Raw genomic sequence first — 18,076 nt, 5'->3', positions numbered from 1 at the left:
TGACGTTTGTTTGACGATATGAGGTTATAATTCCTCTGTTTGAACGAACAGATGGGACGAACAAGGAACAAAGATGCATTCATGTTGGAAATATAGTACAACAGAACTAAGTGATATTACTTTAGGAGGTGTAATGTGCTAACATAGAGTTCACTCTTTTTTTTTTTATGAAATAAGGGGGCAAACGAGCAAACGGGTCACCTGATGGAAAGCAACTTCCGTCGCCCATGGACACTCGCAGCATCAGTAGAGCTACAAGTGCGTTGCCGGCCTTTCAATAGGGAATAGGGTAATAGCTCACTGGCAAAGTAGCGCTGAAAGATTAACTTTTTTGAGCAAACGGGTCACCTGATGGAAAGCAACTTCTGTCGCCCATGGACACTCGCAGCATCAGTAGAGCTACAAGTGCGTTGCCGGCCTTTTAAGAGGGAATAGGGTAATAGCTCACTGGCAAAGTAGCGCTGAAAGAGTAACTTTTTTTTACTTTTGTATGGGAATATTCATGAACCATGACGCTGGGGCGCAAATACAATAAAATGAAGGAATAGGTGAAGGGGGTAGATGCCTATTTTAAATGCATTTGATTTATGATGTTGAGTCTAAATTTACCACTTGCAATTAATTATTATTATTGTTTAACCAAGTGTTTTATACAAAAGTCTACTATTATTATCTGTTATACATAGAAGATAATAATATACTTTTGTATAAAGTACGTTTCAAGATCACAGTGTACTTCATATAACATTTGAATTTGTTACTTTTCTGACAAAGAAGCGAGAAATTAGCTGAAAATAGTCATTTATTATGTGACAAGTTGTAATATTATCTTATATCTTTAAACGAGCAATTCGTAATTATAGGGGGTTTCGGGGGCGATAAATCGATCTAGCAAGTAGTCATTTTTAGAAAATGTCATTTTAGTCGTGTTTTATCGAATACCGAGCTAAGCTCGGTCAAATAGCTAGTTTTCATAATCAATACAATTTGTTAAATACCTTCAGAGAAGACAATGTTAATTTATGTACTTATATGATATAGAAGGTAGTAGGATCAGCATTCTTAAAAAAAGTTATTGGTATGCAACATAGTTATCTATTATTTTTTATCAGTTATGTACTTTTTAGTACGCAGGGGATTTTGGGGAAGAAAAATAATCTAGATTAGTCTTCTTGATATTTAGGGTTTGACTTATATGTGAACTTTTATAAAATCTAGGTATCGCAAGTGCTTATTGTTATTTTAACTAAAGGTTAAGGAACCTTTTTTACCTCTATACCAAAGATAAGGCTAATGATTGAAAATTATAAACCCATTAAAGTAAAACTACTAATAATAGTCGACTAATTCTGAGAATGTTTTACATTAGTTAAGTTGTTCAAAGGTACATAAGGCAAACAAAAGCCTCCATGATCTAGTAAGGAACCTAAAAAGCCCGCTGTACACATTAAATTAAACAAGGTTGTCTGGCAGAAACTGCAACCTACACGTTGGCCCAATTTGTTGGCTTCATGATTCATGCAATGGCTAAGAATAGAATAGAAAATTATTTATTTGTACAGCTTAAAACTAAACTTAAAAACGCAATATAGGAAAACTATGTACAAATAGGCGGTCTTAGGGCCGATTCACACCGGAATGGAATTAGTTTTAAGCTGTACAAATAAATAATTTTCTATTCTATTCTTAGCCATCGCATGAATGATGAAGCCAACAAATTGGGCCAACGTGTAGGGTATGGAATGTCTCTTCCAACTAGGTAATGGCCAAGTTAGACTCTACATGTTGGCCCAATACGTGCGCTGGTTCAATGCTTTAACCCAATGTGTACAGTGTATGTGTGTACAGAGTGTGGCTATATACTTAAGGGCCTGTATTCACTTTGATTAGTGAAAAGTGCAGGTGAGGACAGCGACTGATTAGTACAAGTTCTTTATTTTCTCTTCATCACTAATCACCTGTGTTTTTTTTATGTCCGTGCACCTGTGTATGTGGACTTAAGTTTTGTTCGACCAAGCAGGCTTATCTCTTCGTTTGACATAAAATATTAATTTTTTGTCATTCGTGCCCATCCTAAAGTGCCGTCAAAGAAGTTTTTACTTAAAAACAAAACAACCACAATAAAAATACCGAACCCTAATTCTAACAGTACCTTTTTATGGCGAACAAACTGAGCCTACTAATATTTTATTATTAACTAACACTTAAAAACTTCACGTGTATCTATTTAAAGTAATGAGCTTATTTTATCAATCGAATAAACTTGTTTTATGCTATCTTAAGATGACTCTTCATCTGGTATTAAGGGCACACGTGTAGTTCACTCGAGAAGGGCTGCACTATAATGACTTTTGATAATATACTAGACGTTCCGCGCGGCTTCGCCCACGTAAATTAGGAATTTCACAGACAAATTAGAATTCCACAAAAAATAGCCTATGATCCTTGACGTGGTCTACTTTTTATCCGAGCCAAATAACATAAAAATTGCTCCAGTAGTTCGTGTTATAATCCCTTTCATATAATTTTCCCCGTTTTTTCCACATTTTCCTCCGTTTCTGCGCTTCTATTAATCTTAACGTGATAATATAATATAGCCTATAGCCTTTCTCGATAAATGAGCTATCTACCACTGTAATATTTTTTCAAATCGGACCAGTATCTACCTACTACTGAGATTAGCGCGTTCAAACAAACAAACAAACTCTTCAACTTTATAATATTTGTATAAATTTTTGTGGACGCTTCACACCTCGTCTATTTGTACTCTGGCTCCGTGGTAAGTCCCTGAAAAACTTTTACGAGTACCAGTATTGAAACTTTCATAAAATAATACACATGTTTAAGGCCGATCACTTACCCAGGAACAAAAAAGATTATTTGTTCCAAGACTCTGCACTCAAGTGCGCTTAAACCAGGTCTTCGTCACCTCTTACCACCTCTGCGACTCAATGGTTGACCATTGAGTCGCAGAGGTGATCAATCTATAAAATTTGAGTTTATCTATTTTAATTTCATCCTAATAATTTTGTTTTCTGACCTGTGTATAGGCTCCTTTATGAGGTTATTTAACGTCCTAATAGATGGATGACATCTCCATTTAAACTTTATTTCTAAAGACGATTAGTTATTGTGTTTGTATATTGAGTAAGTTTGTAAGAAAAAAAATTATAAAAGTCCTAATTAATTAAGTAGAACAAAAGTTTTAACGACATCATTATTTATAAGTATTTGAAAAAGAAATAGGACTAACAAAGTATTAGAAGAATAAGAATAATATAATATACTTAAAGGTCAAGTGCTAGAAAACTGTAAGTATTATTACAATTTTAGAGCCTTTGTCAAGTTTGTAAGAGTTCGAATTTTTTATTTGTTTAAACCAGTAAGACTGTACTTCTTAACTATCAATTTAGTGCAGGGTAAATAATATTGTAGAATAATTGTAATGTTCGCGGGGAAATCAAAAAAGAAGTATTATTTTTCATTTTGATGAAAATAGATTGAAAAGAAGTTAAAATAGTTTTGGTTAAGAATAAAATATAATATACTTGTACGTGTACTTACCTATACTTGCCTGCCAAAACCATTAAAATAATATATTTTTTAGGTCCAATGAGGGGTGCAAACTTACTCGTGTTCATCCTGCTATGTTTAAACTTAAACATGGTAATGGGATTCGCGGTGCTTTACAATTTATTCACAACACTATTTGGAAATAATGACAGTAGCACTGCAAGCGAACCAAGGTATTGTTAATGTTATAAAATTAACATTTTATTGATTAAGTCGAAGTAAATCCTTTGATTAGGGGGTTGTAGTTCATTATTTTCGACAGTGAAACCTTAATAAATGCTAAAAGGTATTTAATTATGAAAATAATTATTAAGAAGCCTTTTGAAAATTTTAAAAGAACTACGCTGACTAACCAAACAATTATTTAAAGGTATACAGGGTGTAACAAAACTAAGTGATAATACTTACAGAGTGCGTATCATGGGTCCCTAATCCGTATATTATAGAGTTCGCTGTAATCCGTATATTATAATCCATATTATTATCCGTATCCTATGTGAAAGTAGCAGCGCTGAAAAAAAAATTTTTTCTTTGTATGTAAAAATTCATGACGCACGGACGCTTGCCCATACAAATCACAAAAAAATGTTGCTTTTTCAGCGCTCCTACCTTCATAGTAAATTCTATAATAAGGGACACATACACAATACACATCCTAAAGCTGTATCACTTAGTTTTGACTTTTGTTACACCTTGCTTAAGTTAGCTGGTACTCATAGGACAGTTTTATCCTATTTTAAGTATCAGCAGAACATAAAATATGTATACCTCATCCATAAAATATGTTTATCACCTACAGCCACGAACTTTCCTGTATCATGTAATTTATAATGAAACTTCTGTACTTTACTGTTGAGCAAATAAATAACTTTAATAAATAAATAATCTTCTATAAGTTGGTTCTCTTATAGTCAAGTAGTTTTACGTACTCGTACTATCTTTGACTTTTCAGCATTCCTAATCCAATTCCAATACTAGATGCGAATTTAACGGCGAGTGTTTGCGGACAGGAGGTGTCATGTTGTCCATATACGCGGTATAGATCTCTTGATGGCTCCTGCAATAACCTGGAGAACCCTGGCTGGGGAACCACCAAGAGCACATACATGCGCCTACTCGAGAACCGGTATTCTGATAGTAAGTTGACCACATGATATAAGTTAAAATAAAATATATTTTGAAGCTACTCTTCCGAAGTATATTTCAAAATTAGTCTCCTAGCAAATTAAGCTGCAAAATATGCTAAGTAGTCTTTTGTTTATGAAATAAGGAGGCAAACGAGCAAACGGGTACCTGATGGAAAGCAACTTCCGTCGCCCATGGACACTCGCAGCATCAGAAGAGCTGCAGGTGTGTTGTCGGCCTTTTAAGAGGAGATAAGGTAATAGGGGAGGATAGGGATGGGAAGGGAAGGGAAGGGAATAGGGGAGGGTAGGGAAGGGAATAGGGTAGGGAATTGGGCCTCCGGTAAACTCACTCACTCGGCGAAACACAGCGCAAGCGCTGTTTCACGCCGGTTTTCTGTGAGAACGTGGTATTTCTCCGGTCGAGCCGGCCCATTCGTGCCGAAGCATGGCTCTTCCACGTTTAATCGTCGTCGTCGTCTTCGGAAATATTTTTCAAAATCAGTCCCCTAGCAAAATTAATCAGCAAATCAATTTGAATCAATACCTCCTACATGAAAGGTCGGAGACGGTGTAGCTTCTTGTCTGGTTCAAACCAGATATTCAGGAGTGATTTTATAGTGGCAAAGTAGCACTCTCATTTGAGCGGCATTTTCTTTTGCAGGCATTTTCAAATTGCCGAGAATGGATACTGGTGACAACATGCCCAATGCCAGGGAACTAAGCATCAGGCTGTTTAAGGATAAGATTACATATGACATTGAGCTGAACGTCAACGGCATGCAGTGGGGCCAGGTCATCACACACGACATGTCCAAGTTGGAGGAAGCGACAGATGCCGGTAAGGATGTAAAATTAGGTAGAAAATCCTTGAGAATTTGTACCGAACTTCACTACCAGCTATACAGAGTGAAACAAAACAAACAACAAAGGATTGGAGTGTGGACAAAGGAGGAGGACTTTTGGAGTGTGTATGAGTTCCATGTATAAAGTTTACTGGGAAGACCCGCCGTCTTTCGCTTATTCACACCACAGATTTTCGAACCGAGGTTCGAAACAGCGAATAATTGTTTTTGAATTGCCCGATTCATACCGCGGTTCGAAACAGAAAAGACCTTTTTTGAATTAGTGGATTCGAACCGCAGTGTAGATATATTTTCTATTATTACATTTCTTTAAGTACAGTTATGCTCAACATAATTAAGAAATCAAAAATATTAATTTTAAGTCTAAAGTACAAACTAAAGTAAAAACGCTGTTTCGAACCGCGGTTCGAAAATCTGTGGTGCGAACCAGCGAAGACCCAAGGTAGCAGGTAGCAACGCTGAGAAAGTACTGAGTAACTATTTTTTTTGTATGGCCAAATTCTTGACGCTGGAGGGATTGTTATGGACGTATATTTTAGCTGGCCAAACCCTGGTGTGCTGTAGGAATGGTAAGCTAACATCGGAGGTGCTTACAAATGAGTTCTGTGCCCCCGTGATAGTTCCATACAACGACCGGGTGCATAGGCCGGGGTCTTGTTTGGAGTTCGTCCGAGCTGACACTGATCGACACATCGGTTGTGTATCTGACGACCAGGAAGCTAATCAAGTAAGATATTTATTTCAGATTTTGTAGTGTTAAGTCAAAACACAACAAAAGTAGTAAGTATTTTTTTTTAATCGGGCTTTGGCCCACCACACATTCCCACCACTGTATCTCCTGTGTCGCCAGGATCGACAGCGGTATCCAACCACGAAAACCCTTTGATATGATCTCGGGAGCCCGAGGGACATGCTAAACTGTCTTGGGACCCGCAACGAAATTAATCAGAAGAAAATAGGAGGAGTAGGAAGATTCCAGTTTCCCTCCCCATAAAAGCGGGAGACAGCACAAAGTTGCAATGACCGAAAGTCAAGGAACTTAAGGGGGAGCACCACGGAAATAAAGTTATCACACAGTTACAAAAGTAGTGTTACCATATTCAAAACAAGTAAAAAGTGTTAAACTTTCAACAGTGAATATAGTTTAAACTTATCCAACTTACCTCTTAAATGACGTTCCCCTCTCTCATATTTACGGTTTAAAATATCCCATTTATATCAACAGTGGGGCCGCGTATTTCAAGTTAGACAAGCACTACTTTTAAATGCATTTCAGGATTTTATACATAGCGTCAAGATTATGAGAATTTTGATGATTACTATAATAATATGCTAAATCCTTTATTTTGTTACACTCACATTATCGTAGTTGAACATGGTAACCCCGTTCATGGATTCTTCCATGATCTACGGCAGTACTGACGAAGAAAGCAATGCGTTGCGATCCTTTGAGAACGGGAATTTGGAGACGGTGACCAGACGCGGCAGGGAGTGGCCTCCTCAAGCTCAGGACCCTGAGGAAACCTGCGAAGGCGACGCTCTACCCGGGGAACCTTGTTATAAGGGAGGTTTGTTCCCTTTATATTTAATTACAACTCGTGCGAGTTAACTTTGCAAACGGTGACGCCGTAGTGACGTCACAGAATGAGGTGCACAGTTAATTCGCCCGAGTAGAGGTGCTATGATCTAAACTGACTTAATAGCGTGTAGACCAGAAAAAAGAATATTGCCTTATACCATCTATGGTTGGTGGAGTCATGAATGTGCAGAAATTTTTTTTTTCGTGGCAGCCGTTTTGCTGCGACAAAAACTTTATCATGTTTCGGCATGCAGGGGATACAAGGATCAATCAGAACACGGAGTTGTCTGTGCTGCAAGTGCTGTTACTTCTGTGGCACAACTTCATTGCTGATGGCTTGAGCGAGGTCAACCCGCAGTGGGACGATCAGACGCTGTTCCAGGAAGCGCGAAGCATCGTCGTAGCTGTACTACAGAATATTAATTACTATGAATATCTGCCGTATTTATTAGGTAACTAGCTTTTTTTCATAGTTTCTCCCGGGCTAAATAAGTAGAATTTATTACTCTGTCCAAAGTTTAAGCCCTCTTGGAGTGAAGAGATCTAAGCTTATATCGTAAGCTTAAATCTTCCTGCAAATTAAACATTTAGACAGAAAAATACTTGTCTTACTTTGGTCTTACTCAACGAAGTGTAACAAGTACTTACTTTTCTGTCTAAATATTTTTCCGAAAATTCGTAGTTTTTCCCTAGTGTTATATTATAGAAATGGATGAAAGATAATTACGAAAATTAAGAAACAATCTGACTTTATTACTACTCGAAGGAGTATGAGTTATGAAAAGTATTTTAAAATACGTTTTCCCGAAAATTCGCAGCTTTTACCTTATATTCTGTTAATATTAGGGAAAGATAGATGGAAGATAAAGAAAAACTAAAAAACAACTTGACTTTATTTTTCGTAAATATTATGTTTCTATTTCGTTTTCTCGTGTTTCAGGTGAAAAAAACATGCTGGATAACAAATTGATTTACCGACGTACCCCGGCCAATATCAGGGAGTATATAAATGACTATGATCCGATTTTGGTGCCAGGCGTTATAATGGAAAGTGCTACGGCGGCTCTGCGATATTTCCATACTCTCATTCAAGGATACTTATTGTATGTGTAATATCAGAGACATTACTTCGTCGGCAAACGGCTATGCCAAGCCTAGCCATCAAGATCACGATTTTAACTTGACTTGACACAACAACATTGACTTGACACAATCCGCCTTGATAACTTTTTGGTTCGCAATCTGCCTAGGAATTAATTTCTCTGATAATACTATCGATATTTAATTTTAAAAAGTTTGTGACGGCCAAAAAGCAAATTCGAGCTTATAGTGATAGATCCTTTAATTAATGTTCATTGTTCTGTAATAAAAGGTGGTTCGAGATATGGTTACCAATTAACGTTACCAATTACAGAAAGAAATTCGAAGACAGGAGTGATGCTGGCGAGATTCGTTTGAGCGAATGGTACAACAGACCCGTGGTCATTGAGAGGAACAACACGTTCGACCAGCTCGTGGTCGGGCTGACCGCTCAGTCAGCTTCTGCCACTGATCCATTCTTTACTGTCGAGGTCACAGAGTATTTGTTCAGGTAATTTGAAAAGAAAGTACCTCGGATTTTTTAAACTGTTTTGAGTCCTCTCGCGGAATCCAAATATATATTATTCCTTTAATCTTAATCAGGGCCGGATTTATATTTTTAGCCACCCATATGTACGAACTTAGCCGCCATCCTAGGACGCTGTCGCCCGCCCCCTAGGACGCCATGGGACGCTGCCGCCCATAGTTCATGGCCTATACTGCCTATACATAAATTCAGAGCTGATCTTAATTGGTGGACACTCCTTCACATAAAATAATATTGATTAGTATAAGTAGTTGATCTTTACTTTGACACGTTATGAGGTATTTACGATATATCATTTTGCGCCGTTTTCTATGTATTTTCTTTGTCTGAGTCACTCTTAATATTGATACTCAAATGTAAAGACTAAGGAGTGACTTTGAACTCAGATCTCAACATATTTTGATGACCGTTCCCAGGGGTATGAAGAAAGTAGGTCGCGATCTCCGCACCGTGGACGTTATACGCGGGAGAGACATGGGGCTCGGCAGCTACCAGCAAGCCCGCGCCGCCTGCAACCTCACTGTTCCTAGGACATTTGAGGATCTACGAGGAATTATTGGAAGCAATGTAAGTGTAGCCAAGATTAGAACTGACAATATTCATTGCATTATAATTTGAACCAAATTATTAAATTTGAGTCTGAAAAGAAAACGTTTGAAAAAAGCAGGACGCAAAGAAATTAAACGTAATGTGTATTCCTTTTTCAAAGACTCAATGTTTTGTTTGTAACCAGCTTAAAAAAGGTTTTTAAAAACTGACATGAGAAGTAACATTTATCCTCAGTAACCATAAAAGGTATTGGCACCGAGGAAATTTCTAATGGCTTCTTGTAATGAGTGTCGTTTCAACTATTTCGGTTTCAGTTCATAAAAATACTGAGGAGGCAGTACCAAGACGTGAGTAATATAGACCTGACTGTGGGCGGAACGTTGGAGATCCATGTACCAGGGTCCCGAGCTGGCCCCACCTTCCTCTGCATCATGCTCGCCCAGTTCTACAGGACGAGGGTCGCTGATAGATTCTGGTTCGAGAATGGCATTGACGAGTATATAAGTTTCACACCCGGTAAGTTAGTTTAGTCCATGCTTATTATAGGATTCATAAAAAATGTTTTTTTTTTTTTTTATGAAATAAGGGGGCAAACGAGCATACGGGTCACCTGATGGAAAGCAACTTCCGTCGCCCATGGACACTCGCAGCATCAGAAGAGCTGCATGTGCGTTGCCGGCCTTTTAAGAGGGAATAGGGTAATAGGGGAGGGTAGGGAAGGGAAGGGAATAGGGGAGGGTAGGAAAGGGAATAGGGTAGGGGATTGGGCCTCCGGTAAACTCACTCACTCAGCGAAACACAGCGCAAGCGCTGTTTCACGCCGGTTTTCTGTGAGAACGTGGTATTTATCCGGTCGAGCCGGCCCATTCGTGCCGAAGCATGGCTCTCCCACGTAACCACGTTTCTAGGACTTGCTAGGACGCAATGGCCATAAATAATAATAATACGTCTAGAGATAATATATAGCTACTTATCAAGTCCTAAATTCATTTTAATTAAAGACTTCTTGTTGTTTGTTGAATTTTAATAAAGATATTTATTTAAATGAATATTTTGTTATAGATTTTTACCACTTAATTAGTAGATGTATAATTCGTAGTTATCTGTTAGCCCGAAGAAAAAATCTTAATCCAATGATATCTAAATTATAGATGATCAGAATAAGAACTTTGGGAGCTCATTGAATACAAACGTCAAACGAACATATAAATTTTCATTTAATATTTCATAACTTTACTAAAAATAGATGAATAACAGGCTTTATAATAAGTTCTATTTCAGATCAACTGGCGTCAATTCGTGGCGTGACGATGGCCAGCATTTTCTGCGAGAGCACCGACATCGGCACCATACAGCCAGCAGCATTCGAAGTTATTTCACCAGAGTACGTATCAGTCCACTTCATTGTAGTTATGTCTATTGTGTCATTGGTCAGTGGTCATAATTAAAGACGTGACTGAAAGAACCAGATAACTGCCATTTTGTAACATAAGGATAATTACTCATATTTTCCCATAAAATTTAAACAAACCTTGTAACTTACCCACTTCATCATCTAGCTTATATAATATCTGTAATCTGGCTACACGTATAATCCACATTTTTTTATTTAAGCCTCCTTCTGTGCAAAACCGGAAAATTTGTAACTGTTACTTATCTGTTTCTTCCACTCATGTCCTCAATTGTACTCCTAGAAGTTGCCCACAAAATTATTGCACCGAACTTCGTTCATCACATGGGATGGGGCCAAGATGAAAACAGTAATACTTTACAGATTTATCTCTCTCTTGTCCCTTTTCACGAGCTATTTATTTCATTTTCGTAGTTACTTTCTACACGCTGCTGTTTTTTGTATAAGAAACTATTTGAACAAAGTTTTTTTTTTAATTTTCATTATCTATGAAGATTACCTATAGTTTTTACTGCAAGCGGAAATGTTGCAATTTGCAATAGTTAATCGTCATTATTTTTAATACTTATTAATTTAATTTACTTACTTAAGTAATTTTATAATACGTATGTACTTACCTACGAAGAACGTAAAATAGGGAAGATGCGATATTTTTATTTTTGTGTTTATTTTAAAGAACTCCATGTAGAATAACCACAAGTATATTAAAAAAAATCACTGGAATTTACTGCAAAAAATACGGTTTAAATTTGTCAATTTAAATTTTGGCGCCAAAACGGATCTACAGTCTGTATGACGTCACTACTGTAAATGACAATTATTGACAATGGCCCCACCTGATCGTATAGGTCAGTTAACTAAAGCTGGCACGTGCACAGTACTCACACCTATGCAATTTCACTAGACAGTATGTTTAAAAATAAATGATTTTGTAGGTAGATTAGAGTCCCGAACGCTGGCCGCGCGCCGATAACACGTAACTGACTTGTAACATCACGCTGTATTTATAAACAGTAGCAAAAGAAAAGATAGACCGCGCGCGAGAGAGACGGGCAGACTTTTCATGATGTTAATATACCTAGCGGAATAGTGAGACAAATTCCTGAGCAAGAGAGATGTCAATATCAGTAACACTGCGTGGTAAAAAGAGACGTCTGATACATGACAGCAGCACTCTTTTTTGATGTCCAGTCGGCACGTGCCGCACGTTGATAATTTAATCTCATAGAAATCATGTTCAATCATGCTTGTGTAAGTGTATACGTACACATATTTTTACACACAGATGAAACCAATTTCGGTTTCGTTTTACAGCTCGAGATTGTTGCTCTATTCCGCTAGGTATATTAACTTTATGATGCAAAGTACGACGTCACGCGGCGCGCTTATTCACAGACACTACACAAGCGCAATGTGTAAATGTGTTGATCGTGCCAGCTTTAATTAACTGACCTGTACCTCTTAAAAAGTTGTCATGCCCCGCGTTCCATTTAGCGTTAAAAACGATCATAACGCTTAAAATGGAGCCATTTTGATCGTTTTTAACGCTAAATGGAACGCGGGGATAGCATGTGTGACGTCACTGAACGCTGATTGGTGTTTTGAAATCCGCTCCGTTTCAAGTTAAGTACTTTTAATTCGTAATTTTTGTAAAAAAAAAAATATTTTATAAAATATTAAACTTGCAGTGGCACGGCAGTGGCAGTTTCTTTTATATTTTTTTAACGTTTTAATATCAAATTTTATATAAATATTATACTATTTGCATGTTCCCTATTCGAAATTTAAAAGTGTAATGTATTTTTAAATATTACTTATCACAAATTATATTTTTCATTTTTATTACTACTTGTACTGTTGTTATTCCCGACCATGAACAATATTCTAATAAATCTAAGAAATCATACTTAATACTTATAATATATCAGTTGTTTGACAGAGAAACAACATAACATTTCTATAAAATATATCTCGGCCCTGTTTTTCATGATGAAATAATATAAAAGTTGTACACTTTGGAAATATTTGATAATTTTCAGCAATCCTGTCGTGTCCTGTGACGTTATACCTTCAATAGATTTAACCTTATGGAGGGACGACGGTACAGAAGAGTACGAAGCACAGCAAGACCAATCAGCAAAAGGTGTATGTGCAGGAAGAAAATAAATAATAAATGAGTTTGTAAATTGCATTGAAATTTTAAGGCATTAGATTGTAATAAAGGTTTTAGTTTGCTGACTTTATTCAGTTTCGTGATTAGCAGAATACATCACGTCATATCCTGTATCCTTTATCGGTTACGTATCACGGGGAGTGCTTATACTCTGCAGAGAATCATACCACCTGCTACTTTTCGCCATACCATCTAGCCGATTCTGTATCGTACATTTGTCATTTGTGAGTTAATCACTGAGTTAGATACGAAACGGAGGAGTGAGTAACGGAAAGTCTCACTTTTGTATTCACTTGCAATTTACATACAAAAGTGAGACTTTCCGTTACTCACTCCTCCGTTTCGTAACCAACTCAGTGATTAACTCACAAATGTACGATACAGAATCGGCCAGCATGTGATACCATTCTCATCACCTTAAGTGGAGAGCGTATTCCTTCCTAAAAGGCCGGCAACGCATCTCTTCTTCTGATGTTGCGGCGAGTGTCCATGGACGACGGTAGTTGCTTTCTAGCAGTAGGCTTAGCATGGTCACCAAAGAAGCGGTTTCTTTCTTCGGAAGAATAGACTAAGTGACGGATTGACAAAGGAAATCCGCTATTCTATCACTAAAATCTGTTAGCGTTTTCGGCATCCAGAATTGCCCCGGGGCAGGGCAGGTAGGGCGGGCCGAAAGGGTATGAAAATAGCCGAAGTTTAACCCTAGAACCGTACCCTGGGGTACAAATGAAAAAATAAACAAAAATTTTGTTATACTTTTTTTACTTTTCGATGGTTTGTTTCGCGTGTCCGTGTATTTACGTGGGGCGGGGTGACGCGCTGATACCTCAGTCGGGCGATGGTCCTGCTTGCAAGTGGAAGCGGTACATGGCTTGTGGGGTACTCCAGTACCCCAGGGTACTTTAAACGTAAGTATTATTGTTTGAACATTTTCATCGTTTTGTTGTTTTTTTTTTTAATTTTTTTTTTTAATTTGAAGAAACCGACATAAAATTTACCGAGATCAGTCAAGCAGTTTTTATATTGTGGGTTTATTTGTTTTTGATGGCATTATAGGATTGTTTACACACTCCTAACTTATTTTTTTTTTCAGCTAGCGTCTCTACGTAATTTTCGTGAAAATCAAATAGACAATATTCCTCTGGAATCGGAAGATGGTGAAGATCTGTTTTTAGGTGAGACATCTGATGAAGAGCTGGATAAAGTTATTCAAGATTTTCACGATGACGTAATTTTATCTCAGAGTCCTCACTCTTTAGAAGTAGAGTCCCCTCCTGATTCAGACGAAGAAATAGAAGAAGTATCTTTGCAGTTCAGTTCTAATGCGTAACCAGTCACTGTCCTCACTCCTTAGTGTTCTAGATATTTTACGTGGTAGAGGTAGAAAAACAGAAAAGCAGTCATACCTACAGTGTGTCGCGCAAAACTCGCCGCTGGAGCCTCTCTGTGTTCTTTGGAATACTAAATAAGTAAATACTGTAGGGATCACTTCTATGATACCGTTACATTCTTCAGATGCTGCTAATAAGCAATTTTTCAAGAATAGGCGCACTTACCTGAAGACTCTCGCTTCTGATTTCATAAAACCGCACCCAGAAGACAGATTTCAATACCGAACTTTGCCAAAGTATCTACAAATAAGTATTGGTGATATACTGGGGAAAAAACGCCCAACGCCTTCTATAGCTTCTCCTAATTTCAAATCTGGAAGGTGTTTTGTCTTCCTGAGGTCCAAAGACCGCAAATCACGTACGCAATGTGAGACGTGCAAAACTTTCATTTGTACTGTTCACCAGAACAAAATATGCCAAATTTGTTTTATAATACCTAATTAATGCGATTTAATTATGTTTAGAAAGACGGAGATTAATGTTAAAAATTCTATGTAAGTTGATTTAAAAATAAAAACTTTAATATCTTTTTAAAAATGTGTTATTATTGTTGGGGTGCACTAGTACCCCAGGGTACCATTAGATAAAGTTTAAGATGGGTACGTTTCTAGGGTTAAATTAAGAACATAAAATACGTATTGCACTAGTACTAAACCGAAATTGATTAATTGATTTACGTCTGTGTGTAAAAATTTGTTTACGTATACACACAAGCATCTTTCTCAGAGATTAAGTTGTCGACGTGCCGATAAGTGCCGACTGGACGTCAAACAGATGAAAGAATTGGTTCTGATGTCATGTATCACACGTCTCTTTTTACCACGCAGTGTTACTGATAGTGACATCTCGCTTGCTCAGGCCTTTGTTTCTCTATTCCGCTAGGTATATTTACTTTATGGCCTGCTCTGCCGCGGGGTAGTTCCAGAGTGAGTATGTTGATTCTTTCCCGTTTCTAATGTTGTTATGCTATGCCTGCATGTGACCTGTTTGCTCGTTTACCCCTAATTTTATAAAAAACAATATTTTTTAAGTACCTACACTTATTACGTTTTTTAATTGCATGTAGTATTTAACGCTTTAGATAATGTTATAATGCATTTTAATGCAACATACGCACTAAATGCATAATATCAACAGATAACAGGTATCAACAACACTGTTTCCAAAAATGGTGATCGAATATTGCAGTTTAACCCAAGAAATTCATAAGTATATTCATTTATGGGAGCTAAACTAGTATCATAAACAATGTAATGTACATTGTTTAAAAAAACACAATAGAAACTAAGATTTTCAGGAGCAAATCTTGAAAAAAGAGTAATTAGCACGTTTAGACTACCCTAACGCTGCCCCTAGAGATCTTTTAGGGTCACGTATCTCGACAAATACAGTTTCATCCTACTAATATTATAAAGCCGAAAGTATGTGAGTTTTTATGTTTGTAACTTCTTCACGCTTAAACGGCTGGACCGATTTCGACAAAATTTTACAAGGAGGTAGCTGACATCCTGGATTAACACATAGGCTACATTTCAACCCGACTTTCAAAATGGAGGAGATGTTATGATCGTTTTCATTTGATTTTTTTTGTTCAACGACTACTCTGCTGTTTTTAAGCCGATTTGGACAAAAATATACAAGCCGTTAGCTGACATCCCGGATTAACACATGGTCTACATTTTTAACCGACTTCCGGAATGGAGGAGGTGTTATGCTCATTTTTTAAATTGATTAATAGGCTTTCGCCCTGTCGCCTGCTTGGGGGAACTGCGCCCCCCAAACCTCCCCCCCCCCTCTTGGAACTGTTGCTTTCAACGAAATGGTATCGCATCATTAGTGCTGAGCTATAATTATACTTTTTACAAACAAATGAAGTAATCCTACTAATATTATAAAGCCGAAAGTATGTGAGTTTGTGAGTTTGTATGTTTGTTACTTCTTCAGGCTTAAACGGCTGGGCCGATTTCGATAAAATTTTACAAGGAGGTAGCTGATATCCTGGATTAACACATGGTTTACATTTTTAACCGACTTCCGGACCGGAGGAGGTGTTATGTTCATTTTTTAAATTGATTAATAGGCTTTCGCCCTGTCGCCTGATAAGGGGGGGGTGCGCCCACCCAACCCCCCCCGCCCCCTCTTGGAACTGTTGCTTTTAACGAAATGGTGTCGCGTCGTTAGTGCTGAGTTTTAATTATCCTTTTTACAAACAAATGAAGTAATCCTACTAATATTATAAAGCCGAAAGTATGTAAGTTTGTGAGTTTGTATGTTTGTTACTTCTTCACGCTTAAACGGCTGGATCGATTTCGACAAAATTTTACAAGGAGGTAGCTGACATCCTGGATTAACACATAGGCTATATTTTTAACCGACTTTCAAAATGGAGGAGATGTTATGATCGTTTTCATTTGATTTTTTTTTGTTCAACGACTACTCTGCTGTTTTTAAGCCGATTTCGACAAAAATGTACAAGCCGTTAGCTGATATCCTGGATTAACACATGGTCTACATTTTTAACCGACTTCCGGACCGGAGGAGGTGTTTTTACAAACAAATGAAGTAATTAATTATAGAAGTGAATTTATTCTAACCTAAACTAAACACACGGATTTCGAGTATCATTTGATTAATAGGCTTTCGCCCCATCTTCTGCTCCCAAGCCCCCCCCCCCCCCTCCACCCCTGGAACTGTTGCTTTTAACGAAATGGTATCGCGTCGTTAGTGCTGAGTTTTAATTATCCTTTTTAGAAACAAACTGAGTAATTGATTATAAAAGTGAATTTATTCTAACCTAATCTCAACATACGGATTTCGAGTGTCATTTGATTAATAGGCTTTCGCCCCGTCTCCTGCTTGGGGGGGCTACGCCAGACTAACTAAACATACAGATTTCGAGTGTCAATTGAATAATAGGCTTTCGTCCTGTCTCCTACGTGTAACTGCTCTGCAGCCTCAAAAAGATTGGAAACTCCTGATACACTCTAATATAGCCTTCCTGGGTAAATTGGTTAAGATTTTTTAAATTGGATCAGTAGTTAATGAGATTAGCGCGTTAAAACAAACAAACTCTTCAGCTTTAAAATATTAGTATAGATGTGCCAACCATCCGTCCCGTCCTCCGTCTTACAGTCCTTTACACTGCGAAATGTTGGAAATCGTTTCACAGACAGCGAAGTTAATCATAAATCATAAAAAAATCACATCTGAACATAAAATATATATTTTTATTTCCTTCGTTTTGGAAGTCCGTTAAAAACAATAGCATATGACAGGTTAATCAACTTCCATCCCTCAGTCATCAAAAATTGATGTTTCCGATGATCAAACTCAATTCATTTTGTCTCTAATTACCAATAACTATTTACCTATTAATACACTATTTAGTTTACCTAATAAATCGCGGGTAACACCGCGGTGCACAGCTAGTGCATTCTTTATCAAACATCAATGATATCAATTTGTCATCTAGGTCATTTAGTAGTTTGTGAGTAGATTTCAGGATCCTTAATTTCCTTATGTAGAGATGAGAGTGTCAGACTCAGAAAGGTAAAGACTTGCATTCCCTGTCGGAACAACGATTTTTTTCAAACAATTAGATAATTTATTTATACATAACCGTTGTTGGGTTTATCTTTGGTTCTAACTAAAATTTTCATGCTAAGCCCCAATTTCACCAACGACTGTTAAAGTTAACGCCGGAATTAGTATGACGTTACCTCTTTCGATTTTCATATGAATGAAAGAGAAGACATTACATTTTAACAAGCTGTTAACACTAAC

General features: G+C 37.3%; 1 protein-coding gene across 1 annotated transcript; it reads left to right on the top strand.

Moving 5' to 3' along the window:
* Nucleotides 1-3,643: 3,643 nt before the first annotated feature.
* LOC121740446 (peroxidase-like) lies at nucleotides 3,644-12,895 on the top strand. The gene is made up of 12 exons (XM_042133136.1): nucleotides 3,644-3,746; nucleotides 4,526-4,710; nucleotides 5,362-5,538; nucleotides 6,103-6,290; nucleotides 6,933-7,131; nucleotides 7,397-7,594; nucleotides 8,083-8,245; nucleotides 8,557-8,733; nucleotides 9,186-9,336; nucleotides 9,633-9,834; nucleotides 10,600-10,702; nucleotides 12,769-12,895. The coding sequence occupies exons 1-12, from the start codon at nucleotides 3,664-3,666 to the stop codon at nucleotides 12,893-12,895; spliced, it is 1,953 nt and encodes a 650-aa protein (XP_041989070.1). The 5' UTR covers nucleotides 3,644-3,663.
* The last annotated feature ends 5,181 nt before the right edge of the window (nucleotides 12,896-18,076 follow it).

Source organism: Aricia agestis, chromosome 3 (assembly GCF_905147365.1).
Source record: "Aricia agestis chromosome 3, ilAriAges1.1, whole genome shotgun sequence".
Classification (NCBI taxonomy): Eukaryota; Metazoa; Arthropoda; class Insecta; order Lepidoptera; family Lycaenidae; genus Aricia; species Aricia agestis.
Note: the sequence above shows the minus strand (reverse complement) of the source record. Positions and strands in the feature narration are given on the sequence as shown.